At 47.5% G+C, this 25,339-nt stretch overlaps 9 protein-coding genes across 11 annotated transcripts; 5 read left to right on the forward strand and 4 right to left on the reverse strand.

Annotated features, from left to right (window-relative positions):
- Nucleotides 1-1,087: 1,087 nt before the first annotated feature.
- On the forward strand, nt 1,088-2,498 carry TERG_06181 (uncharacterized protein; the record flags this gene model as incomplete). The annotated part of the gene is made up of 3 exons (XM_003233138.1): nt 1,088-1,139; nt 1,287-1,445; nt 1,570-2,498. 3 exons carry the CDS (start codon nt 1,088-1,090, stop codon nt 2,496-2,498), a joined length of 1,140 nt encoding a protein of 379 aa, XP_003233186.1.
- A 506-nt stretch (nt 2,499-3,004) lies between these two features.
- TERG_06182 (uncharacterized protein) lies at nt 3,005-6,135 on the reverse strand. 3 transcript variants are annotated; one of them, XM_003233139.2, is made up of 5 exons: nt 4,811-6,135; nt 4,403-4,741; nt 4,090-4,329; nt 3,552-4,001; nt 3,005-3,415 (listed from the first exon to the last, which is right to left on the reverse strand). In XM_003233139.2, exons 1-5 carry the CDS (start codon nt 5,402-5,404, stop codon nt 3,281-3,283), a joined length of 1,758 nt encoding a protein of 585 aa, XP_003233187.2. In that variant the 5' UTR covers nt 5,405-6,135; the 3' UTR covers nt 3,005-3,280. The 3 variants fall into 3 exon arrangements, with proteins under 3 accessions (XP_003233187.2, XP_047604547.1, XP_047606812.1); XM_047748563.1 differs by having other exon boundaries at nt 3,005-4,001; XM_047750116.1 differs by having other exon boundaries at nt 3,005-4,329.
- A 1,050-nt stretch (nt 6,136-7,185) lies between these two features.
- On the forward strand, nt 7,186-8,517 carry TERG_06183 (ATP synthase F1, gamma subunit; the record flags this gene model as incomplete). The annotated part of the gene is made up of 6 exons (XM_003233140.2): nt 7,186-7,241; nt 7,417-7,991; nt 8,072-8,184; nt 8,244-8,264; nt 8,327-8,361; nt 8,424-8,517. The coding sequence occupies 6 exons, from the start codon at nt 7,186-7,188 to the stop codon at nt 8,515-8,517; spliced, it is 894 nt and encodes a 297-aa protein (XP_003233188.2).
- Nucleotides 8,518-9,843: 1,326 nt separating this feature from the next.
- On the reverse strand, nt 9,844-10,194 carry TERG_06184 (uncharacterized protein; the record flags this gene model as incomplete). The annotated part of the gene is made up of 1 exon (XM_003233141.1): nt 9,844-10,194. The coding sequence occupies one exon, from the start codon at nt 10,192-10,194 to the stop codon at nt 9,844-9,846; it is 351 nt and encodes a 116-aa protein (XP_003233189.1).
- A 1,486-nt stretch (nt 10,195-11,680) lies between these two features.
- Nucleotides 11,681-13,307, forward strand: TERG_06186 (protein disulfide-isomerase domain-containing protein; the record flags this gene model as incomplete). Its single annotated transcript, XM_003233143.1, has 3 exons — nt 11,681-11,827; nt 11,887-11,894; nt 11,954-13,307. 3 exons carry the CDS (start codon nt 11,681-11,683, stop codon nt 13,305-13,307), a joined length of 1,509 nt encoding a protein of 502 aa, XP_003233191.1.
- Nucleotides 13,308-13,615: 308 nt separating this feature from the next.
- TERG_06187 (uncharacterized protein) lies at nt 13,616-16,893 on the reverse strand (the record flags this gene model as incomplete). Its single annotated transcript, XM_003233144.1, has 2 exons — nt 13,616-13,829; nt 13,886-16,893. 2 exons carry the CDS (start codon nt 16,891-16,893, stop codon nt 13,616-13,618), a joined length of 3,222 nt encoding a protein of 1,073 aa, XP_003233192.1.
- Nucleotides 16,894-19,238: 2,345 nt separating this feature from the next.
- Nucleotides 19,239-21,302, forward strand: TERG_06188 (uncharacterized protein; the record flags this gene model as incomplete). The annotated part of the gene is made up of 1 exon (XM_047748564.1): nt 19,239-21,302. One exon carries the CDS (start codon nt 19,239-19,241, stop codon nt 21,300-21,302), a length of 2,064 nt encoding a protein of 687 aa, XP_047604548.1.
- A 700-nt stretch (nt 21,303-22,002) lies between these two features.
- On the reverse strand, nt 22,003-23,556 carry TERG_06189 (uncharacterized protein; the record flags this gene model as incomplete). Its single annotated transcript, XM_003233146.1, has 4 exons — nt 22,003-22,590; nt 22,644-23,076; nt 23,139-23,374; nt 23,440-23,556. The coding sequence occupies 4 exons, from the start codon at nt 23,554-23,556 to the stop codon at nt 22,003-22,005; spliced, it is 1,374 nt and encodes a 457-aa protein (XP_003233194.1).
- Nucleotides 23,557-24,127: 571 nt separating this feature from the next.
- Nucleotides 24,128-24,901, forward strand: TERG_06190 (uncharacterized protein; the record flags this gene model as incomplete). The annotated part of the gene is made up of 1 exon (XM_047748565.1): nt 24,128-24,901. The coding sequence occupies exon 1, from the start codon at nt 24,431-24,433 to the stop codon at nt 24,899-24,901; it is 471 nt and encodes a 156-aa protein (XP_047604549.1). The 5' UTR covers nt 24,128-24,430.
- Nucleotides 24,902-25,339: the final 438 nt, after the last annotated feature.

Genomic DNA, 25,339 nt, shown 5'->3' on the forward strand with positions numbered 1-25,339 from the left:
AATTGTCGGTGTGACCAACAAGGCAGCGAGCGAGTGGTACGGGCCTGGTACGCCAGTAAATTACATCGTTCGAGGGCCCTGCAACTCGCGTTCTGTAAACTTCGGTCAGAGAGATAGCTGTGCTTAGAAGAGTGTTATAGGGCTATATAGAGATATAGGTTGTATAAGTATAGACCTTTGCGGTCAGGCCTCTCATACATCCCCCTCCCTCTTCCTTAGCACAAGCGAGGGGGATCTCGATACCTAGCCTGGTGCCATCCAGCTGGTTCTCGCTCGAGCTGGCTTGCGTCTCGTTCTCGTCTGCTGCTGCGGGATCAGCCCCTGTTCTGCGGTATCCGATGATGCATGTCATATAAAGTGGGTTCAAGCCGCCAATTCAGCAGGAGAAGAGAGGTTGAAAAAGCAAATACGCATCCCTATACCGAGACTTAGTACTAATTCAACTTGTTGCCCCCCACCCTGCCACCCTCACTCTCTCTTTCTCTCTTGTCAGTAAGAGAGTGAGTGAGTGAGAGCGAGTTGAAAAGCATAGGGCCGCTGCTGAGCATACTCCGTAAATCAAAGAGCCCTGCGAGACTCGAGCCAGTGCTGGCCGAGCACTCTTCGAACCGCCCGTCCTGCGTCCTGAATATCAAACAGCCACTTCCCGCCTGCAGCCAACGCGAGAGGGGGAAAAAGAAAGAAGAGAGTGAGAGGAAGGTGGACAAGAGAACCCCACGTCTATCCCTCTACTGTGTGTCCGCTTGTCCTTGAGGCCAGCGTCTCACGTCTTGACGGCCTCCTGACTCTGGATCTTGCCAGAACGCTGCCTCTAGTAAACATCGAAGACACGTCGAGAACCCGACGAAACGAAGTCTATCTACCTTCCGGTCAGTGACGAGAATTACAGGAGAGACCAAAGAGAGCGAGCGAGAGCAGCAAGGCAACGCGAAAGGGGACAAGAACAGAGGGAAAAGGCCTTCTTTATTCTTTCTTTCTTTTTTCCCTTTTCTTTTATATATATATCTCCTGGCCAATTCATTCATCTCAGTTTTAGATATCCCTCCGGCTGTTATAATCAAGCAACGACCACAGGCACCAAGCAGCCATGTCGGACGACTCTTTCAACAAGCCGAGCGTGCTGGTCGTTGGCGGGCTAGGTATGCAATCGACTATAAACCAGCAGAAGCAAAGGAGTAGATGTCGATGTCGATGGTGACGTTGGTGTTGGTGTTGATGTTGATGTTGGTGTTGGTGAGCTCGAGGCTGATTCGCTTTCTCCTTTTGGCCTCGTTGCCCTTTGATAGGTTTCATCGGTCGACATCTCGTCCACCACATACACAAGAACAACCTCGCCTCAGAGCTGCGGGTGGTCGACAAGCTGCTCCCCCAGCTTGCATGGCTCTCACCCGAGATCACCGAGGCATGCAAGGACCGTTTCGTTCAGGCAGATGCCAGCCTTCAGCGTACGCTTGTCCTTTCCTCTTTTGAACACCCCCCCCCCCCCCCCCCCCCCCCCTCTCCCCTTCCCTCTCCCAGCATCATGTCGACGTCAGGGATACAGGTCTGACAGGACTTGCTGCACTCTAGAATCGCTCTCCCGTGTCTTCGACCGTGCAAACGGCTCCCAGTACGATCTGGTGATAAATTGCGGCGGTGAGTCTCGGTATTCGCACCAAGATGATGTCTACCGGCTACGCAGCCATGGCCTCTCGATTACTCTGGGCAAAGAAGCCGCACGACGGGGGGTCAAGGCCTTTGTTGAATGCTCATCTGCGGCTATCTACAAGGTTGATGACAAGCCGCGCAAGGAAACAGACAAGCTGAAGCCCCTGCAGAAGCTCACCAAGTGGAAGGTCACCACGGAGGAAGAGCTGGCAAAGATAGACGGCCTTAACCTCGTCGTATTACGGTTCCCATATGTGTATGGAGAATACGACACTGGCCTCCTGACGTCTGTCATCTGCGTGGGGAGAACATACAAGGAGATCGGCCGTCCTCTGACCTTCCTGTACGCCAAAGAACGCCCTCTCAACACCGTCTGGGTTGTGGATGCGGCCCGCGCCCTCTGGACAGCCGCAACATGGCGTGCATCCAAGGGGCCTCTACCTCCCAATCAAGACTCTCAGCCATTCCCTACCACCTTCAACATCGTCGACCACAACAACACGTTAAAGGGTGACCTCGCTGACGCTCTTGAACGCAACTTTGGCATCAAGTGCGAATTCCTGGGCTCCTTAATGAGCCAATTCGCCAAGATGAACCAAGAGCAGATCCTAGACGAGATGAATGAGGAAACTCTAGAAGTTTGGTCGGAACTCTTGCTGGCCAAAGGGATCACTACCTCGGGGCCCATCAGCCCCTTTTTGGAGAAAGAAGTTCTCAAGGACGCAGATACAACAGTCGACGGATCCCTGTTCGAACAGACTACTGGCTTCACATATATGAAGGAGAAACTTGACCCGGATTGGCTTAGTAGTGTTATCAAAAGTTACGAACAGATGAACTGGTGGCCCTGAATCGTTTGCTACCTGTCTTCCTCTCTGTTTGGCCGTGATACGCGTGTTATTCGCTCCCTCTTCTCCTTATTAACTACGATAGATGAGAAACCTCTCTCGTTTTATTTTCCTGCTACCTATCCCTTTAACTTTTATTTCTTTTGCTATTTGCTTCGCGGTCTTGCATCTTTCATTTTTCTTTTCTTTCTTTCTTTCTTTTTTTGCTTTCTGCTTGAGACGGGATATATATACATTCGCGCAGGATCGATGTTTGGGATGCATGGGTGCCCAAATTTTCAGTCTCCATTCCTTTCTTTTTCCTACTTTGGCGCCGCTTCTCTTCCTCTGACGCTCTTCGACATCCCAAGATCGCTACCTTCGTTCGTTCTATGATCAGTCTAGCTTTCTGTCCCTCTCTTTCCGCTTCAGCCTTGTTGCTTTTATATACCCCTGTTGTAATATAATCAATACTTCATTACCGAAAACTAAATGAAAAAAAAAAAAAAAAAAAAAAAAAAAGAGAGAGAGAGAGAGCACTGCTTGAATAACTATGCTTTTGAAATACTATGGAAATCACTCCGCGATGGTGCTGCTGTTGACCTGTCGTGGATATTTTGCTGTCAAGGCAAGAACTGCTACGTCAGTAATATAAGGAAGAGTGCCGCCCGCGAGGCCAGCTATGATATAAAAGTACAAAGAACACTGCTATGCAAAAAGAGAGCAAAAAAGCCAAGTGTAGAGAGGAAACTCAACTAAAGAAAACCAAAAGAAGAGATCAAATGAGAAAATAAAGTTATTTAAAATCAAAACTCCCAGTCCTCGTCTACTGACTTGATAGCCCAGTCGAACTTCTCGCGCATTGTCTTCGAGAAAAACTTCTCTATTGGGACGTTGAACTTTTTAGAGAAAACCACGGTCAAGCGGGGATCTATGTAATTCTGTGTTACGAAGTGGCGTTAGTGATGGGGTTGCTTCTTGGGGAATGACGAAACGAGCGAGGATCGGGCTGGATAACGAAGCAGAAGAACAGAAAGAAAGAAGAAGCATAGAAATATAGAATCGAAAAGGACTCACAAGCTTAGATGTGCCAAGGGCAACTTCCTTGTTATTCTCCTTATCTTCGGCCTGAAGAAGCATATTCTCGATACGCTGGTCGATTTTGCTAATCTGGCCTTCGAATTTCTCGACAGTAGGACCCCTGCCCTCGGCCTCAACCTTTTTCGTCTTATTCTCTCTCTTATATTTGGCCTCAAGCTCGTCGGCAGCCTTGAGTCGTTCCTCGAGTTCTTTGGCCTTCATCTCCTTTTCTCCATCAGCAGCTCGCTTCTCGTTCTCCTTGTCGAACTTCTTGCGTATCTTCTGGCGAAGCTCCTCTGCGAGGAAAGCCTGATGTTCCTTGATCCACTCCATGTCTAGGTCTTCATCTAGTTCAAAGTATGCTGCACCTTTCTTCTTCTTGATCTTGGGGTCAAGGGCAAGAATCATTTGTTTAATTCGCCATTTCTGATACTGCAGTCCTTTGATCTAGAGCAGAGAGTTAGATAGGTTGCTTTCTAGAAATGGCAAGTTGATCAAGAATAAGATAGGAAGTGATAAACGGCTGCTTGCTTACCCGATCACTGAGTTTCTCCATCTGGTCAGCGTGTCCAGCAGCAACGGTGCGTTTATGGTTACAAAGGATAGCAACCTCACGGTTTGCGTCATTGTACTGTTTGACCTTTTCTGGAATAGTCCCGGTTGCGGACATTTTCTTCAAAAGCGTTGCCATGGTGTAGGAGGCGTTGTACGTACGGAACACCTTGGCAGTAAGGCCAGGCATGTAGCTTGATAGATGCTTGTTGAGAGCCGAGGTCTATGTATAACGAGGTTAGAAAATTCGTTTTGAGTACATGAATGAAGGACATGATAGAAGATGAGATGCTTACCGTGAGTCGATCAAAAATCTCGTCGCCTTCCTTCTTTGGAGGCTTCTTGAATATCTTGAGGTTTTTGAAAACTTGAGGGTCAACCTCAACTTCATCGTAATATCTAATGCTGTCCTTTCCTAGGAAGTCAAAGACAACGGTGTTTGGTGGCTTTAACGTAACGTGTTCAAATTTAAGAGAGCAACAGCCAACGGTGTCAGCCTCATCTTCACCTTTCTCGTTTCCAGCACGGAGGGCGAATTGGTCGATGAGATAGACGGCTGTAGCTCGTTGTCTATTGACCATAAGTTCATCCTTAAGGCCCTTTTTATAATCCTTGCGAATTCGATCAATGTGTTTCTATAGTGAAAGAAAGATTAGCACAAGAACCGAACGACCCCAGGAAATGGCAGTTAGAATAGCACGAACCTTGAGCTCCCGAGCCTTCTCAAACTTCTTATAGTCACTCTGGCCTTTGACATCTGAGTTGGCAGCTAACATCACATATTTGTAGTTTCCGTTAACATTTTCCTGCCACATGGCCAGCCATGTGCCCTCCTGGTCATGTCTAACCTCTTTCCAGCGATGTCCCTCTGGAGGAGCTGGGACAGGTGCATCCTTGCCAATGTTGATGGTAATCTGTTCAGGCATGACGCGAGTTTTCACCGTACCAGTTTTGGGATGCTCTCCACGGCCGCGGAAGAGAGCCGGAGGTTCAACACGGAAGTTGCCAACCTTTTGCTTTCGCCCATCCCACATACAATACATGTATGGGGCTTCGGCGGCGTCCTTTTCGGCCTTGGCTGCCTTCTTCTCAGCAGCACTCATGGCTTTCTTCTCGGCGCGCAATTTCTCGTAGTGTTCAAAGATCGTTCTGAAATCACACTTGGAAAACTCCTTGATCTGGATAGGTTTGCCCTGGGGATCTTTTGCTCCGCCAGTTTTCTTGATTATTGCCTGAAAATCGTTGAAGAAATTCTTCTGGAAGATAGGGTTTTCAACGTTGTGGGTAGAATTGAGCATTGTCCCAAAGTGAGAGGCTACCTCTTCGGCATCTGGGTGTAAGGTGACCGGGACGCCTGCGTATTTCAGTTTCACATCCTTTGGCAGCGGCTCGTAAGGCGGCGGGAAAACGACTCCGTTGTGTTCCAGGGTAGTCCATTTGATGGTGCCGTCGCCCTTCGATGGATCTTCCCACCATCTGTATTCCTCTTCGGCTTCCTCCTCTTCAGCTTCGGCTTCCTCACTAGGCTCCTTCTTTGCTGCGGGTTTGCTCTTCTTTGCAGGAGTGGCAGCGACCTTTTTGGCTGGAGCCTTGCGAGCGAGAGGAACGTCTTCATCGCTGGATTCTGATTTTTTGATACCGTTAGTCTGAGATTTCTTCCCATTCGTAGTGGTAGCTTTTGCTTTCGTAGTTTTTGCAGCAGTTTTTGCAGCTTCCTTCTTCTTGGCCGCTGCCTGGCGATCCTGCTGTCTGAGAGACTGTGCCTCCTTTTCAGCACTCTTTTCGATATCAGCTTTTTCGGCCACAAGCCTCTTAGCCTCTGCAGAATTAACGGACGCCCTCTTGCCCTTCTTAGCCTGAGATATCAAGGGGGCCTCGTCCGAGTCAGAAGGTTCTGGTTTTGGCACCGTTCGACGACGCTTGCTCTGGGAGGAGTCAGTCCGGTTGGTGCTATAGAAATGGGGGAAAGGGGGAGCAAAAGTCAATCAGCCGAAGACGGTGAGTTGCGAGGAAAGGCTGGGGGGGCAGGGAGCGTGGCTATTTCTTCTGGCGTACCAATGGTTTATCGTCCTCTGCGCTGCTTTCCGCCTCCACATACGATGGGCGACCAGCACTGGATCTAGATTTCCTTTTGGACGGCGCAACGCCGTTAGTTTCCGCATCCTGCATATCAACTTCGTTGTCCGTTGCAGGGCCGTAGCGGATCGAGATTCCTGGTTGAGTGGTGGTTCCGTTGGTAGAGGTGTCGTTGGACTGGGGCACGGTAGGACTGGATAATGCAGGTTCTGTTAAGAAAGAAAAAGAAAGAGCACGAAAGCCCGACTCGTTAGCCATGATGAAGCACCTCAGTGCATACTAGAGCCTTCAGTTGGGTTGGGATGGCTGCGCCGCTCTCGTGGGGGAGAGGTCTGCTATGCTGGCATCCGTCACTCACTTTGAACACTTCCGTTGGTCCTCCTGGCGCCGGCAAGCGGCGCATCGTCATCTGAAGAGCTCATGGCCTGCAACTGAGACACCTGCAACGCCTTCAGACGTGGCAGATGGTGAATCTCTTTCACACGCAGCGAGAACCGGGCTGACCGGGCGAGGGCGAGCTGGAAGCCAGGCCTTGCGAGCCAGCCGAGGGGAGTTATAGTGAAGGCGTGATGACGTCTGGGTGAGAGCCGGGCGAGAGACGAGCAGAAACGAGGCCAGAACCCGGGCAGGACGCGGGTATTATATAGACAGCTGGCGCCGTGGCGGGACGAGAGGCAAGGAGAAGTGAAGCGCAGAGCAGGAGGAAAGAAAGGCGAAGCTGAGGATTTTTGGTTAAATATTAATAAATCCAGGATTTCGTCCTTTTTTTCCTCTTTTTTTTGTCTTTTTTTTTTTTTTTTTTTTAATTGTTATTCCAAGCCGGGCTTGACCCAAAAGGGGCTTAGCGCCGCTCGCAGCCCTTTCTGGCTTGTTTTCTTCGACGTCGAAAAAGGACGGAAAAACGACGAAAACGACGACGACGACGAAAGACGAAGACCAGAAGCCATCGACGCCGTCACCACCCACGCTGTAACCTGTCTGTCTCGACCGCCAGCCCCTCGAGATGTTCTCGCGCACCGCCCGCCCGGCATGGAAGGCCGGCTCTGCCGCCGTCGCCCGGTAAGCCACCTCAAGAGAGACAGAGAGAGAGCACTACCCGAAGGAACCACACAGCTCGCCGGCTGCCAGCGGTGGGAGGAGACGGGGACGCTGGAGGGCGCGAGAAAGATGAAGAGGGAGGTGCTGGCGAGCGATAGGGAGCCAATTGACCGCTGACGATGTGTTTTGTGTGTAGTGTTGCTCCCGCCAATGCCGCCAACTTTGCTACCCTCCGTGAGATCGAGGGCCGCCTGAAGTCCATCAAGAACATCGAGAAGATCACCAAGACGATGAAGATTGTTGCCTCCACCCGTCTTAACAAGGCCCAGCGTGCCATGACTCTGTCCAGAGCGTACGGTGAGACCTCCGAGGCCGTCTTCGGCCAGGCAGAGACCAAGCCCCTCGAGGGCCTCAAGACCCTCTACATCGTCGCCAGTTCCGACAAGGGTCTCTGCGGTGGTATTCATTCCGGCCTCAGCAAGGCTACCCGACGAATGATCATGGAGAAGCCCGACGCCGACATTGTTGTGCTCGGAGAGAAGTCCAAGGGACAGCTCTCCCGATCCAACGAGGACAACCTCGTCCTCAGCTTCGCCGGTGTCGGCAAGGACGTCCCTACCTTTGCTGAAGCCCAGGCCATTGCCGACCAGATCTGCCAGTTGCCCACCGACTACGCCAGCATCAAGATCGTATACAACAAGTTCATCAACGCTCAAGCCTATGAGCCCACCACCGTCGAGGCTTTCTCCGAGGAGGCTATCATCCAGTCCCGTCAGTCCCTCTATTTTCCCATTCTTACTTTTGTTTTTTTGAGTCTTCTGTTCGGTAAGACCCAGCTAACTTCTTTATAGCCAACGTCGTCGCTTTCGAGGTTGACTCCGAGGTTCTTGCTAACCTCCGTGAGTATGCTCTTGCTAACAGCTTGTACTGGGCCTTGGCTGAGGGACACGCTTGCGAGATCTCTGTAAGCTCCACCACTTCACGAGCTGTATACTAGTCAATTGCTAACATATTCATTTCCAGGCCCGTCGTAATGCTATGGAGGTAAGAATACTGTTCGGAACTTGATGTATCATCGTGGTCATACTCACTTTTTCCCTTTATAGAATGCTTCCAAGAACGCAGGTGACATGATCCAGAGGTAAGCTAAATTCCTCAAATGCCGCTATTGTCCGATCGCCCACAATTAACACCTCATTTTAGATTCCAGATTCTCTACAACAGACAGCGTCAAGCCGCCATTACCGGTGAATTGGTTGAAATTATCACTGGTGCCACCGCTTCCGAGGATATGTAAACGTACGCAGTCGAGAGGCTTTAGATGCGAGCACCGCATACATATCTTATGCGCGAGGCTCTTTTTCCCCTGCATACAGATCTAGATCCATTCACCCATTTTTGTACAAAGATAGTTGTATTCACAAGAGATGTTTCTTTTGTTTCCCTTCTTCCATCACACTAAAGTCTGTGGTTTCCCCCTCGCTCCTGTAAGATCAATTGTTACCATCTATATCTCTATCCATGAGCTCAATGGTGCCGTCATCGCCGTCTTCGACCAATAGCGGCATCATTTCCTTTCTTTCTACTATGTCCGTCCTTTTTCCTTTCCTGTCAAGAGTCGAGGTTCCATTTCCACAGGAGATGTTTTATAGAGCCCTTGACCCGAATACCGTCGCGTAGTCAATTCTATAACTCACCCCCCCTCTCTCCCGGACGACTACATGCAGCTCTTTAGAAGGCTAGATAGATACACCTCATATATTGGGAACTTAAATATATACCGGTCTTTCCGCCATAGCTGCTATAGTAGGCTCTAAAAATAGATCAGGGTAAGATAATCCCTCCCATAGCGTTTATAGTTAAAGAGAAATATACGCACGGAGCGGTACGACGCCTTTGTAGTATATTAGTAGGTAGTGAGGAGACTGAGATACTACTAGAAGATAGAGACAGGGAAGGAGGGTGAGTCGGCGAGGCAGCATCAACGGACGACTACAAGTATATCTATATCTACTATTACTCTGCCTAGGGCCGATTGGGACGTGATTAGTCGGCGAGGACACTCTTGTAGATAGGGGTTATGGTTTATTACCGTGGTATACTCGAGCGAGCTTGGGATGCGGTAGCCGTCGATACGGATATTGTAGTAGGAGGTTCTCCTGCGAGGAAGCAGCCTGAGAACCATGCTATGCTCGTTTCTCCTGGTAATTTATATTGATTCCTCTGGCTTCTCTGACTGTTTGACGGGCAAAGAAAGTGGAAATATCTAGGTGACCAGTTAGAGATTGGGGCAAGGGGCGGGTGTCCAAAGCAAGATTTGTAGTCTCCTGTACACCATTCATTGACACTACCCGATGTACTGAGGGTACCAGGAAATTCAAATCAAGATTCGTTCATTCATTTGTAACCCATACTACAGACCTGCTCCGACCAGGGTAATAAAAATTTGAAAAGAAAGCAAATAAGGGTATTTGTACACGGTATTTGTACACGGAAAAGAACGCTACCAGGACAATCCAAGGCTCCTTCGGGAAAAAGAGTATAACAACCCACGACCTCGCTTAGCACGGATACAGAGAAAATGAGACACGAATAAGGGCTAACTACTTCAAAATGCAGGCTGTTAATATGTAAGACGTTGTTCGCCAATCCAGCCGTTGAGCTTTAATGAAAGCAATTCTCCGAGATAATGTGACCCATCGCTGGGTACGCATGGCTCCTCCGTGTCTCTTGCACCGCTGAGATGAAGTATCGTCGCAATTGACCGGTGTAGCTCGAGCATCCTCTGGGATGGCGGATCAATTGTGTGGTTTGGTGAGAGATGGAGGGTTCTTATGACAGGAAGATATTTAGGGGATAGTGGATACTTTGGGTCAACCATCGCTATCCTGTAGGTGTGTGGAGGATCGTCTGGGCCCAGAGACTCGGAAACGAGATCAAAATTGCCGGATAAGTGGTGAATATCGGGAGTCATGCTGAGAGCATTCGTCGAGCGATCGATTTTTCTCGTCCTCAATCTTATAGATGGTTCCCGGATCAAACATGTTAATTCAGTATCGCAACAGCCAACTTCTTAGCCTCACCCTACCGTTGCCATCAGAGTCTGATCCGTTATACCGAAGAAGTTACAGATACGTAATAGTTATTGTTCGTCGAGGCCCCTAGACATCAGCGAATGCAACATGATGTGAGCGACTTGCAGGGCCGAAAACGAATACTCCCGCGGCCCCTCCGCGGCTCCTTTAGTAAGAGTTCCCTTCGTCATCTTTGCAGGCGTCGCCATCTATCTTGTACCTCTCCTTTGCTTCAACCAGGTCAAATTTATGGGAAACGACACATCTGTAATGGTCACGAATTAGACAGTCGCGTCAGAGAGTATCCAGCCTTGAACGTGTGTCCACAGCGTCTGGTAGTCCACTAGACAGGGCTGCTGAGGTCGGCCGAGGCGTCGTAGTACCAGCCACTCTCATTATATCTTATTGTTTAGAACTGGTTTCAATGTAGTTAGAGCGAATTCTGATAACTTACGAGGGAGCAGCATCTTCTCAAAGATGAAGCTAGCGTATTTTTCCATGTCTCTCACGGCGTGTTTCTTCTGTTCTTCCGAACTGGAGGAGTCAAATCCCGAGAATCGATCGAGTCCGGCAGTGAAGGCTTACAGGTCGCTCCCAGCACCTAGAAAAGCAAAGAAGTGTTTCAAAATGTAGCTCTCGAGCGACATAGTTCATGCGTTACCCGTACGAGCGTGACCTTTTTATACGGTTCGAGTTTCTGTATGGGCTCACAGAACTCGACGATCCCACTGAACGTGGGTTCAGCTTCTCTTTCTTGGTCAGGAGTCAGAGGAGCGGGTTGGGGAGGCTCAAAGACTCTTTCGAGAGACGACTGATGGCGGGAAGTCATTAACTAACCGTCACTAAAAGGGGTGAGCTCACACTAATAATAGTAGGCATAGCTGAAGTTTTCGACGCTAACCTGTTATCTGAGCAGCAGGTAAAAGCGACGGAACAAGCTGGAGACTTTTCAGAATCCAATTTCAAGAATAAGAATCTCGCGTTACTGCTCTCAATCTCTCAAGTCGATAACCAGGCACACGAAGCTTCGCGCACGATGACGTCTTGTCTCTGGTTTGCCTGCGGCTCTTGAACGAAGTAGAAGCTCAACTCGTTCCACATTTGTGGCTTAAAGAGAGTTTCGGTAGAAAAAAAAAGTCTGTGTATTTCTTTGGATTATGTAACTAAGTTATTTGTATCCGCCGAGATGACTAAGCAGAATTCTTGCCGGGGCCTTTAGAGCGATTTAAGAAAAGAAGCCAACATTGCAACTTCGTCGTCAGGCCACAGTGTTCGGTATCGAGAAGGGCCGCTGAGCGGATATATAGGCTGTCTCTTCTGCACTGCTCGACTGTATAGACAAATTACTTCTATGAAACCAATTTGTTAAACCCACAGTCGCTCAAGATGCTGAAGTCAAGCTTGGCAGCTTTGCTCGTGACCCTAGCCATAGAGGCAGTGCCTGCTTCCGGGCTCTATACCAAAAAGTCCCCCGTACTCCAGGTCGATGCAAATAGCTATGATCGTTTGATCGCTCGTTCGAACCATGTCTCTGTATGTGGAGCTTGCCATGGAATACTAAACTTTGTTACCTGCTAACCAATCCTATATAGATTGTCGAGTAAGGATATATATACCCAACATTTGGCGTCCTTCCAATACCGTTGCTTACATTAATAGATTCTATGCTCCGTGGTGCGGCCACTGCCGGAACCTGAAGCCAGCATATGAGAAAGCTGCTAAGAACCTTGACGGTCTGGCAAATGTTGCAGCAGTTGATTGCGACGATGACAAGAACAAAGCTTTCTGTGGCCAGATGGGAGTCAAGGGATTCCCAACCCTTAAGTTAGTTGTTCCTTCGAAGAAGCCTGGAAAGCCCAGGGTTCAAGACTACCAGGGAGCTCGAAGTGCAAAGGCTATTGGTGAAGCTGTTATTGATAATATGCCAAACCATGTCAAGAGACTCACCGATAAGAATATTGACGAATGGTTCTCTCTGAGCAATGATACCGCAAAGGCAATTCTGTTCTCCGAGAAAGGTGCCACTGGCCCTACTTTGAAAGCACTATCCTGTGATTTCCTTGGCTCCATTTCATTTGGTCAAATCCGGAACAAGGAAAAGTCTGCCGTTGAACTATTTGGCATCTCAAAGTTCCCAGCTTTGGCTCTTCTCCCCGGTGGTGATAAGGAATCCATTCTATATGATGGAGAGATGAAGAAGCAGCCGATGATGGAGTTCCTTAGCCAGATAGCTGAGCCGAATTCCATACAGACACCTGAAAAGCCAAAGCAGTCGAAGAGAGCCGATAAATCTTCCAAGTCATCAAGCACACCAGAAAAGCCAGCTGATTTCACTGAAACAGACAGTTCGAAGGATAAGCCCGAGGACAGCACTGCGCCTGAAGACTCCAAGAGTTCAGAAAGTACTGAAAAGGAAGAAACTGGACGCAAGACACCACCACTACGGTCACTCGCATCCAAGATAGATCTCAAAACTACTTGTCTATCAGACACCACAGGGACATGTTTACTTGCCCTAGTCTCATTGCCAGAATCCCCTTCTGTTCCACCACCACCCGCCACGATGGAGATGATAACCGCTCTTGGTGAGATTTCGCACAAGTACACCAGGAGTCACGCAAATATCTTCCCGTTCTACCTTGTCCCTGAAGTTACTGAGGAAATTACCAGTTTCAAAAAGCTGCTCGACATCCCATCCGACAGTGAATTAAAGATCGTCGTTGTCAATGGCAGAAGAGGCTGGTATAAGTTCTATAATCCCGAAGAGAGAGGTGGATTTAGCCATGCAGACTTGGAAAAGTGGATTGACGCCGTCAAATTTGGTGAAATGGAGAAGAAGAAGATCCCAGAGGGCGCGTTAATCGTGGATGCAGCTCAAAAACCTGCCAAGTCTGAGGAGACTCCAGAGGAAACTAAGGACAAGGTCCATGAGACAGCTCCAGAGCCAGAGCCCGAACAAGAACAAATCCAGGATTCCAAGGAAGCTCAGCAGCAAGGACACGAGGAGTTATGAGGGATTTGATGTTCTTGCAGCTATGGAGTTACTGTGGTTTTTACTAAGCGTAGCTGGTACTTAAGCAGCAGGCCAGATGTATCTGTTATTGTAAGAGAATTAGCGTTATTATTATCATTTAAATAATTCAAAGCCAATACATTGATAAGTACGCCCTCCATGAATAAATAGCCGTAAGTATACATTCCAGGAATAAAGCATACCTGCAGCTGCGATAGATTTGTTGAGCCAGAACAGAACGCCATATTTTATGCTATTTACAATTATTATCTAAAAACGCATTTCTACGTAATGAACATATTGATCAATCAATCCCTTCTTCGCCCCTCGGTACCCTTTTTGATTTTCTTCCTCTCTTTGCTACCAATCTCCTTCTCATAGATATCCCTTGCAGTCTCACCGACCTTCCGCTTAGCAGAAGACTTAACACTGACTGTCTTAATGTTGCCATCTTTGGATGACGATGTGAGAATCTGCTTTTCAGCTTCCTCCCAACCTGCAGCTCCGTGCTCGATCTCATATCTATATCATCATTAGTATAAACAGTCCAATGATCCACGTCGAGATAGTATACATACTGATTCAATGGAAGAGCATCAATTAAAGCTCTCTGCTTTTCTCGTAGTTCAGCATTTATCTCTCGCCCACCCTCCTTTAACTCATCTTGCAGGTCAACATCAAGCGGACGAAAGCGGTCTTCAGTGATCTTATCATCATGAGCATCGGTTGTCTCCCTCTGAGTTATGACTTTGTTCGTTGTAGGCATTGTGTCTGCAACAGCTCCTTCGAGAACGGAGCGGAAATGTGTGGACACTTTTCTCATTATCTTAATGAACATCGCCATAAGCTGGGTTGCAGCAACCTTGAGTTCCTTCTCTACGTCATCGAAGGTCTTGCGCTGTAAACCGGTGGCCAGAAGGATAGTTTGTTGGACACCTGAGAGATTGACTCCCGGGGTCAAGCGCCCAGAGAAGTAGAGTGATGCTATTGCCGGAACTAAGTCGAGGATAACATGGTAGTCTAATAGGTTATTCGCATAACTATCGAGTCGTTTAAGGTCGAAAGGAGAAAAGACGACGTCGATGTCTGCCTTCGTGACGGGAGATGGCTTAAGAGACGGGTCAGATTTCGATACTGCAGTGGCTGACTCGCTCATGCTCAAAGACATGACTGATGGAAATTCACGAAATTGATATGACAACAATGATTGGAAGCGTTTATGGAAATCTGACACAAAGGCTCCAAGCCAAGAAGCATCATTGGATCCAGTCGAAAGAGTCCGGATCATTACACAAGAATGCTCTCCGGTAAGGTCGTTCGGAGTCTGTCTTAGATAGACAGGAGCGAACTGAGACTTCTTCCAAAACTTATGTAGAGGCTGTGTCAAGCCAAAACTCACGCCAACGTAGTCAAGGGAGCCAGGACGTCGCTCAGAGAGCTTCCCAAAGAGTGGAGGCATTGACTGGATATCCCTGACATGGACATTGTCATCCAGAAGATTGGACTCCTCCAATTCAGCATCGGTCACACGAACCATTTCCTCGGAGGCTGGGTTCTCGTCCTCTGATAAGCTAGCAAACTTGCCCTCGAAGAAGTCGATAAGCAACTCCAAAGCACGAGACCCATATCCCATCCCAATGTAGTCGGGATTAGTGGCGATTCGTACAATTCGTGCTCCAGATAGTCCAGCGAAATCCTCATCCTGGAATTGTTGGCTGACAAGCCAAGGAATAAGATCACCACCTGCTCTCTGGCCACGGCTTAAGCTGTTCAATACGCTTTGTTTACTTATCTGGCCCTCTAGAGCAACCTGGATGACACATAGTGGCTCAGGCAGCTTTGTTGCATTCTCATCAACAGGTGGTACCAAGACGTAAAGTTGATGGGCCGGTGCATCACTCATGAGTTGAAGATCATTGGGAGTATTCTTGTAATGACTGGCAACATACAAAGCCATCATCTGGTGGAGGAACTTTTCGGCAACTGGATGGAAAGAAAAGAGTGTATCACGGTTAACATGGAGCAATTGGCATTGGGATGGGTGAGGGCATCCCTGAGTATTTAATTTAGATTTTGGCAAAGTCGCGTCAAGGCATAAGAGTTTGTTAAGCCATTTTTCAACAGAGTCTCCTTGGGCATATCGGATTGGCTCTGACAGAGTTATCTCGCGTAAAGTTCGACCACCTGGATGAGAACCTCGCTCTTTTCTTGCTGGCTTGCCGGTGGCTCGGTCAGTGATATCGGTATTGTCGACGCCATTAACTTTGGCCCCTCCCCTTGACTGTTCTCGCAGTTGCTGTATCAGCTTCAGAGAAAGGGATCGTCCAGTACCTTCGTAACCATTGATTGTCGAAGCCATAAAGACAAGGTAAGGACCCATCAGCTTGCGTACCAACGGCAGAGGGATTGCTGCGGCTTCATCAATGACCAACAATTCGGCCTGTCCCAAGGCAAAAGCATCCTGCGGTTGGATATACTGTATAGTCTGCCTGTGCTGTCTGTGGACATTGACCCTAACAATTGCTTTATTGAAATCTGGATTAGTTGACTGAAGGATCGTGTAGTCAACATGATCAAGGTATCCCAATTCATCGAAGCCTTTGAAAACGAACTCAAAAAGGGTCTTTAAATTCTCCGGGCTTGGGGAGGTAATAAAAATGTTACTATATCCATGAGCAATAGCAGCGGAGATTGCCACGCCTAGAGCTGCTGATTTTCCACGTCCACGAGCGGCAGTTAAGGTGACGGTACTGCGCAATGTCTTCTCCGCGATGGCATCCACAAATGTTAGGAGTGCCTTCGCCTGATCAACAGTTTTGGCCAGTTTCACCAATGCCCCGACTGGCTGAGTGTCTTCTAGTTCCGTCTTAATAGACTGTAGCTCCTTTTTGCTAGGAGATTTGGCTTCCTCCTCAGGATCAACGGGCGGTAACGGAGCGACTGCTTTTCCTCCAGAAATAGGAAGTACATTTAATTCATCATCAACCACAAGACATGTGTTGCAACTGCCAAGTGACAAGATAAAACGTTCATTGAAACGAGCCACGACATCATCATGAGCCTCTGTTCGATACCTCGAGTGTATGTCCATGGATAGCGTGTACAATTGTTTCAAGCTCTTCATGCCCTTTAAAAGAAGGATGACTATGCCACCACCCTCAACTGTCTCCACTGTTCGTGCGAGTAAATTTGGCGTCAAGGCCTCGAAATCCTGCAGTATACACATCCCATATGTATTTCCGAGAATCTTTTCAGTCTCCTTGTAATACACGTATCGGATCTGATTGAGGGTTATAAACAGTTCAAAGGGGTCATCGGTATTTGGATCGCGTATTCCTCGCTTTATTTCCTTCTTTATCTTCATCTCTCTCTTCTTGCGATGAGTTGTAAAACCGAGCAAGTCCTTTTTATACGCCCATAGTACTGACTTATTCTGTTTAACGTCGACGCTCGACATGATATAATGAAGGTGAACGATGACATCTTTGGCCCGATCTCCAACAACAACGAAGAAACTCCGTTTCTTCTCCTGGATTCCGTTCCGAATTAGCGCTGGAATCCGCGAGTCAAGGGCCTTTCGTGGCATTGCGACAGGATAGCTCTTGAATTGAGCAGTTAAGGAGTGAATACTGCCGTGTTAGATTGGTCGTAAGAGCGCAAATTATCCTAGAGCATGTTAACAACGCAAGCCTGGTCAAAATGCAAACGTCTAGGACGCAGCCCGTAGAATTGCTCAAACAGTGTTGATTTGAATCTTCATCCCAAGCAATTCTTTTAAAAAAATAATAAAAAAGCTTATTAGGGTACACTTTCAAAACCTTGATTTTCTGTCGCTTCTCACCGCCCTTAAATGATGTCACGTGACCTAGACGCCACAAAATTCACGTGCTGCTTAAGCGATGGGTAGCGCTTAGATAGCCAATAATTGTTTTTAATTTAGCCTTTAACACTTCGTCAAAGTAAGATCGTCAATTCTGGCGGCTTACCCTGAACGACATATCGAAATGACATAAGAGCAACGCGGAGACTTTCAACGGCCATGTGTCAGTAAATCATCCCAATTATTTATTTAGTATTTTGTATCATCTTATATGCTGCTGCTCTTAATTACTATTTGTTGTCTCTGGTCAGTATTGGGAGCAGGGCAGTACAGCGCCACCGACACAGACCTATTCCACTTCTGGATGAGGACTGAGGAAGAAATCAGTCATGGCCAGACTCCATAATTATGAAGTCAATACAATGCATAAGCAGCCCTTGATAGTGATTTATGTTTCTGAAGTGTTGTGATTTCGTTGTGTCTCCGTCCAAATAATGGGCCTCCCGCCCCGAATCTTATCGTTAAACCCAAGTTGTGATTATGTCGTCACACAAGACTTGATTACGAATGCGTCACTTGTCACATATAAAGACAAGAATCTGTTCGCAGAATGAGATATGCCTCAATGCTTCAAAACATGAAGGTACCCCGAAGACATCATTTCTAGAGCCATGGTCAACTTTTACCACCAGACCATTATTTAATCTGTTAATCGATCAGCAACTATGAGTTGCCTGGTCTATCCACCGGCGCCTCCAAATTCCGTTCATGTTGGTAATGATAATGCTGATGCTAATGCTGGGGAAGACGGAAGGGATGGGGAGTTTCTTATCTCTTTTTATAGAGCCGCAACGGAAATACCTGAGATAGCTGCTTGGTAAGTAATATTCACTACTATTATCATGGTGACCTTCTCGAACTTACATTTGTACCAGGACATTCAGTATTACTGTTCTATGGTTGCTCGTTTGGTCAAGCGCATCACCTCCTTACCGTGAGTCGCTATAGCCAGAGTCCAATTTTGCCTGCCTTTATTAATCTTTGATGTGTCACAGGTCTATCATCAGGATCCCTCGCCATTATCTTGTTCATTTCTGGCATTATACTATTAGTGACAAGCTCCCTAACCTCTAGAATACAATCAAATCTTAGGTTGGAAGATGAAAGAGTGCCTTTACCGAGACCTACCTTATCCTACTCGGACTGTTCGGCCCATCGGCGTGTGCTAGTACGACAAATGAAGAAATTTTTACCCATAATGACGCTTCTATGGTTTCGGGTCGAGCTATATGAATACATTATCAAACATACACGGTGTTCATCTCTGCCCGAGGTTGTACGTTAATTAAAATGGAACCCCAAAACCTTGTACCGAATACTAATTTTTAATCAGGTTCTCCTACCACTCATGATCTCGGTATATGAATTTTGGAAATTCAAGTGGTCGAAACGGAAAAGCAGTTATGAGCAAGGTAACAGTGCTTGGGAGCTAGTCAGTCAATTTTGCATATCCACTGCGCTAGTTATAGCCTGGCTGGCTATAAGGCCAGTACAAAGTGGTTGGAAATCATCCATCATCTGCCCTATTGTTACCAGTGAGCGCCAGGTTCTGCTTTGGCTAGAGATATTAGCAGCTATGATAGACTCTGTCATCGTAATAATGGCAGAAAAGCTAGCTAACATGCCTACACGTCAGTCAAGTGGGCCCAGCTTGCCATTTACAACGAAATGGGGATTACTTCTACTGGTACTTTGACGAAAGCTGTACAGGGATCTTACTATAATCTTCGCTAATATATACTCCAGGGAACAACAGTTTCATGGGCAATTGGAAAGACTGGGGCATATCTCCTCTCAACACCAAAGGAGGAGCCGTTATTTTCCACAGACATATTTTCTAATTTTGGTATGATAATTTTACAGTCCCTATTGGTGTCTATATCTATCATATCCGCGTCGAAATGGGTATGCCACAATCCCCGCTTCCTGTTTTGTATCTCGGTTTCGTTTCATGGCTTCCTAACTTTTTCCGCCATTAAACCGTATACTGATATTATTCGTGTCTATAGCTTCAAAGCACTAGGGTATTTAGCCCTTTATTTGTGATATCAATGTTAGCTACAGGCTATACCCTTCACTCGCATATCGCACCATTTCCGGGCTATCGCCCACCGGTTTCGTTTGTGGCAGGGATATTAGCAGCTATACTGTTTCATAGTGTGGCCGTTTTATACGGCGGGCATACATTTCTCGTTGATTACCTCAGGCCTTTCAACCGAAGTGGCCCAGTGGATTTAGATCAGCTCGTTCCTCTCTCCGATCTAGCATCGGTATTGATCTACACACTTTTCTTGTTGACTTCCTTGGTTGTAGCTATCATTTACATTACTTTAGGCGGTGAAAATATTTCTAGTCACCCCATAAATGCTTTAATGATCCAGGGAAGACAGTTACATGCTCAATGGCTTGCTGAAGCAAGGTACAGCATTGATCTCCAGGGAGCTGTAAGCGAATATACGGAGCGTTATGGCTTTCTGCCTCCACCGTACGTTGGGTCCCCAAATTACTTAACTACGAAACTTCATACATTTGTGACTAACGCTTTATACAGGGGGTTCGGCGTGTGGTACGAATACGCTACTAACAGGTCGTCAATAATTATTGATAACTTCGATCAAATACATCAGGATCTCCTACCATTCCGTACTCTTGCACCAAGTACATTGAGGCATCTTACTAACTCTATGGCAAGTAGCCAGTGGAATGACATAGCCACTGTCGTGGTACGCAATGGTGTCGCTGAGGCCCAGCCAGGTATAATACCCACACACAGATGGATGATAGAGGGAATTGTCCTGATGATTACTCCCTTTGCGCAATACCTACCTGATATGGACATTGCATTTAATTTGAATGATGAATGCCGTGTTTCAGTTCCGTGGGATACCATTCAAGAAATCAATCACGCGGCAAAAAAAAACCTCTCTTCTAGAGATTATCCCATGAGCCATGTTTGGTCCAAAGATCGATCATTATCTTGGGCCCTCAGTCGCGCTAATGACCGATTGATGCACTCCCATTTTACAGAGAAGTCTAGACAAGATACGTTTCATACCATTGTGAGCGAGTCGTGTCCGCCAAGCTCAGCTGCTCGAACACAGTATCAATGGAAGCATGATACGCTATGTACATCTTGTGCTGAACCACACTCCATGGATCAATTTTTGCAAGACTGGATACTATCTGGCGACATCTGCCACCAGCCTGATTTGGCAGATTTACACGGATTCTTCATAGCGCCGAGCGCATTCAAGGTGTCTCGAAAGCTGCTCCCGGTATTTAGCCAAAGCAAAGTGTTCGGGTTTAACGACGTATTATACCCAAGTGCGTGGAACTACCTGGAAAAAGCGAGATATAATCCTTCGGACGAAAATCCTGATCCATGCTACGAAGACAAGGAAAACACGATATTCTGGAGGGGAACAACATCAGAAGGCTTCAGTGAAACAGGGGAATGGCAAGGAATGGCTCGCCAGCGACTTTTACACCTGGCCAATAATAACACTAACCCTGTCTCTGTCCTACTTCCACGGCGGACTGAGGGCATATATTCATACTACACCTTTTCCCCCTCCGCAATCTCCCAATCCATCGGTGCGAATGTGTCAATCGGTATTGCCGAGGACGTAGCTCGATGTGGTGGAAAAGATTGCAGTATTCAAAGACGTGAGCTGGGAATCACCAACAGAGTGCAGTTCGATGAGCATTGGAGACACCGTTTTCTATTTGACCTGGACGGTGCCGGCTTTAGCGGCCGCTTTCTACCCTTCCTACAGAGCAACTGTCTCCCCTTCCGAACTGCAATTTTCCGACAATGGTTTGACACAAGGATAATGCCATGGCTTCACTTTGTACCGCAGGATATTAGATTTCATGACTTCTGGAGCACATTGGGGTATTTTGCCGGAGTGAGAACGGTGGATGAAGCTGGAAAGGTCACTAAAGTTCTGATGAAGCCTCATCATCGAGAAGGCAGAATTATTGCAAGGGAGGGTAGGAAATGGGCTGAAGAATCGCTTAGAAAGGAGGATATGGAGATATATCTCTTCCGTTTATTGCTGGAATGGGGTCGGCTGACTGATGATCGGAGGGACGAACTTGGCTTTACTGGGTGATACGCTCACCTGCTAATAAAAAATTGTAATAAAAGCTTTTCGATGGTATCCGGCGTTCCGTGGCTTCTTGAATTTGTTTAATACAACGGCGGAATCTATGCGCCATACTCTCAGAAATGTTTTGATTCAAAACTTATATATACATACCTGGTCTACTCTCCTTTAGTCCTCTCCTCTAGCTCCTTTAATGATATGATTGCTAAAAATACTTATAGAGATGGAGTGTAATAGAAGTAAGACCTATACAGTAGAAACAATAATCAAAGTCAAAAGAGGCGTGGAGGAGTTCAGGTTAGGAGCGGGAGGGGGTTTAGGGGAAGAAGTTTTTGTGGCCCGTAACTAGATCAAAGAAAAATTATGAAGCCGAATTAACAAGCCAGTGGTAATTTCAATAATTCATATAGTTGACTAGTTATTGGTATACCGAGTATTGTCACACGGGTTTCAAGAATGATATTCACCAATAGCTAAGTAACGTTGCTGAAGATAAAAGAAAGTCCTGCTTTCTGCTTACCGTACCCTGATTATTTCCAGCTCCTTTCCCTCCACACACACATACCATTTCTGCACTTCAGAGACAGTAAGATAGAAAATCCGAGGACAAATCTTGGTAGAAAAAAAAAAAAAAAAAAAAAAAAGGAAAAAATTCAGGCGCTTATAGAACAGAGAATACAAAATCTTGCAATTGGTGTGCATATGCTTAGTTATGGTGGCCGCGTCTGGCATGACGTTCCATATCCCGTCGTCGTCGACGTTGAGCAGTGTCCTTGATATCTTCCAAGGCTGCGGATGGGACAGGGACAATGCCACCTGTAGTCTGTGGACCGGATGGCATCATGGTGCTTACGAGGGTGTAAGTCTTGGTGGTAACGTAAGTGCGGCAGGCAGGTTGAGTTGGTGGAGGACAGGAGTTGCCTGGGTTTCCGTTTTCGCCGGTGGGTTGAGGGCCATTGTTACCGGAGGAGCTAGAGGGCTGCATGGGCGCTCCTGTAGGGTTGTTGGCAGTAGGAGCAGGCTGAGTGGCAGAGACGATGGAAGAGACGGTTGAAGTAGACTTCATGATGGGCATGGTAGAGGTCGAGAATGGAGGTGCAGGGGCCTGGCTAGGCTTGGTTGGAGCAGTTCCCTGTTGGTATACCTTCATGTAGTTGATTGACCAGTATGCGTCCTCGAAAGCGGATGGATTTTCACGGACGTATTCCATGCAAGTAGGTGCTTTCTTTGAGCAGATGGGGTCACCGGGCCACATTCCATCAGCCCAGCCTCCGCAAAATGCAGTGTTAAAGATCTAGGTGATATTGTTAGCTCTGCACCATAAGCAAGACATAGACATCAACTTACGATTCTTTGATTGCGAACATGTTTTCCAATGGGACACTCTCCGCCGCCGAAAAAGGCAGAGGGCTTCCCCCATTTGGATGGGTCGGGGTGCTCGCTGTTGACATCTTTGGGGACATCTCCACGGGGAAAGAACCAGATAGAGATGGCCTGGTCGGTCCATTCAGTAGCAAAGACACCACCTGTAGCGTTGTTGAAATCGGGTCCGTATCCTCGGGAGCCCTTGGTATCTTCGACTAGACAGCCCTGGTTTTCAGCTTGACCGAGAGCCTTAACGTCGCAGTTAGGTGTGACAACACTTCCGGTGAAGTCTCCCCGCTCGGGGATGCTGCACCCCTGAGCAGTGTGAAGAGCGTAGTCATTTTGTTTCTGTTGGTTGACACCTTCGATTATATCGAGCTCACCCTCATTTGGCCAGACAGAAGAGGTAGTCCAGCTATAATCACCGTTTGGCTTAGTTCGTGTGCATAGGATGTGTGTGGTAAGTGTGAAACTTACAAGGCAGGCCACGTCCCGCACTCTCCTCCAGGCATATGGTTGATATCAGCAACGATCAGCCCATGATTATATACCTTCTTTGTCTCGAGGCGAACAGAGCTTCGGCCCTCCCCCGTTGCAACGTTCTTGTGATCGACACCTAGATAGACAGCGTTGTTCCGGATGCCGATCAAGTTCTGGCTGCGAGCCTCCGCCTGGTCGAGGTAGTTGACATATGCATGGGTTGGATCTTTCGCCTACATCACATATCGTTAGTATACAAGTACGTCAAAACCGACTCTATCCAGGGGGTATCACACACAGAAAAGAACCTGAACTGGTCAAACCAGGTGTTTGGCTGGTAGTCATCCTCGAGGATGTATGTAGCAGAACCCAGCTCTGCCAACGCACCCAGTAGCAGCAACCCGGTAGTACGCATGTTGATCATAGAATATTTAGGAAATGGAAAAAATGGAGGAAAAAAAAAAAGAATAATACGAAACAAACAAAAAAAGGTCCGGATGTTTCTGTGGGAGAGAGTGGAAATCTCAGGATATATAAATGCTTGGGAGTGAATGCAGGGTATATTTTAAAAGAGGAAGCTCCAATTTTCTTATATATGGAATCTGAAAGAAAAGAATGTAGATAGTTTCAGAACGAAGACTTGATCCTGCCAGAGGGGTCTTCTTATTCAAAACAATAGCACAATAATAAGGGAGAGACAGAAGAAGAATAAGCGGAAAAATTGAATATCAAGGAGCGTAAGAGTTTAGAAGCAAAGAGGACAGAAAGCAAGCGGAAGAAGCACAACGAAGGCCAGCCCAGCCAGCTTATAATATTTCTCCCACGCTCAAAAGAAAAGGGCCTCTGATACGTCAAGACGCGAAAAGGTGAATAAAACTTTCTCTTGGGCCGTGGTCTATTTTCAGATTCGCCATCGAGGGGGCCGGCGTATACAACACACATGGGCTGAGTGTCAAAAATGGCCGTATCCCCTGGCTTGAACCGCAGGGCGGAACAGGCCCAGTGCCTGGTGCTGCAGCATGATGGTCCACAGTCCAGAGCGGGCGCCAAAGAAGGGCAAGGAAGAGAACAGTCTTGTCGGTTCTCGGGAGGCCTGGACGGTTGTTCGCTACTTACAGAGTATACAATACTCCAGATTCTCTGTTATCTAGTGTATATGGAGTACGGAGCCATGCGCGTACTAACGTTGCCGCTGCTTGCTCAGCGCTAACTATAATACCGCTGTGGGCCAGGCAAGAGCTGATCATCCACCCAACCAGATCGCCCAAACACCAGGCTGACTAGCATAGATGAAGGGGAAATTGGCTCCAGGACTTGCCAGCGCACACATCGCATCCGCGCGGGACATGTCGAGCGGCCACGGACGAAACCGTTCTGAGGGGCTTGGTGTGTCAGGACGATGGGTTATGGCCCCTGAAGCTGCGTCGTCAGCTATCGAATCAAAGGCCGTACTCTCAGATTGGCCGGCTGCAGCCCAGGCACAACCGCTGTCCTCTCGGCGCCAGTGCAGCAAGCAGGCCGGGGTGAGCCATCCATCAACTGAGGATCCCCCTGTCGGGAGAGACGCCGGTCTCAATGTCTCCCGATTCGCCCTTCGCACATTCCTCACTGATAATGCGCCCTGGTATTGTTCCACCGAGGCTGATGAGACATTTATAACCTGCCAGAGTATCCCGTTCTCCCTCGCTCGCTCGTTGATAGTTCGATGGTTCGATGGTTCTTTGGCCAGACGTCGTCGTCGTCGTCGTCTCGACTCTTGAGGACAATCGTCGAGGCCTCTTTCTACGTCCTGTTATTGGCTGGCTCGCTTATCCAATCAGATATCCTGTATTTGTATTATGTAAGGAAACTGCTGTTGATAAGCAACTGAAATTCAACGTATGACTAATATGCTCACCTCGCTGCTCTCACTTCATTGGATAGCATGCCTAACCAATAGAATCAACACACGCCGGCAACTTGGGGACTCTCGATCTGATATCATCGTCGACTCCAGTTACCCATACTGCAAAAAGTAGGGGATATCCGCTGTGAGGATAATAAGCATGTGCCTTGCTACAAGAATACTGTAACTATGACCGCTCAGGCTGAAAAAAAAAAAAAAAAAAAAAAAAAAAAATGCAATTTCCTTCAGTTTAAGGAGGCCCCAGCTATAAGGATACGCACATTATCATGGATACTTTGTGTTAAGATATGAC

This window comes from Trichophyton rubrum (assembly GCF_000151425.1).
Source record: "Trichophyton rubrum CBS 118892 genomic scaffold supercont2.7, whole genome shotgun sequence".
Classification (NCBI taxonomy): domain Eukaryota; kingdom Fungi; phylum Ascomycota; class Eurotiomycetes; order Onygenales; family Arthrodermataceae; genus Trichophyton; species Trichophyton rubrum.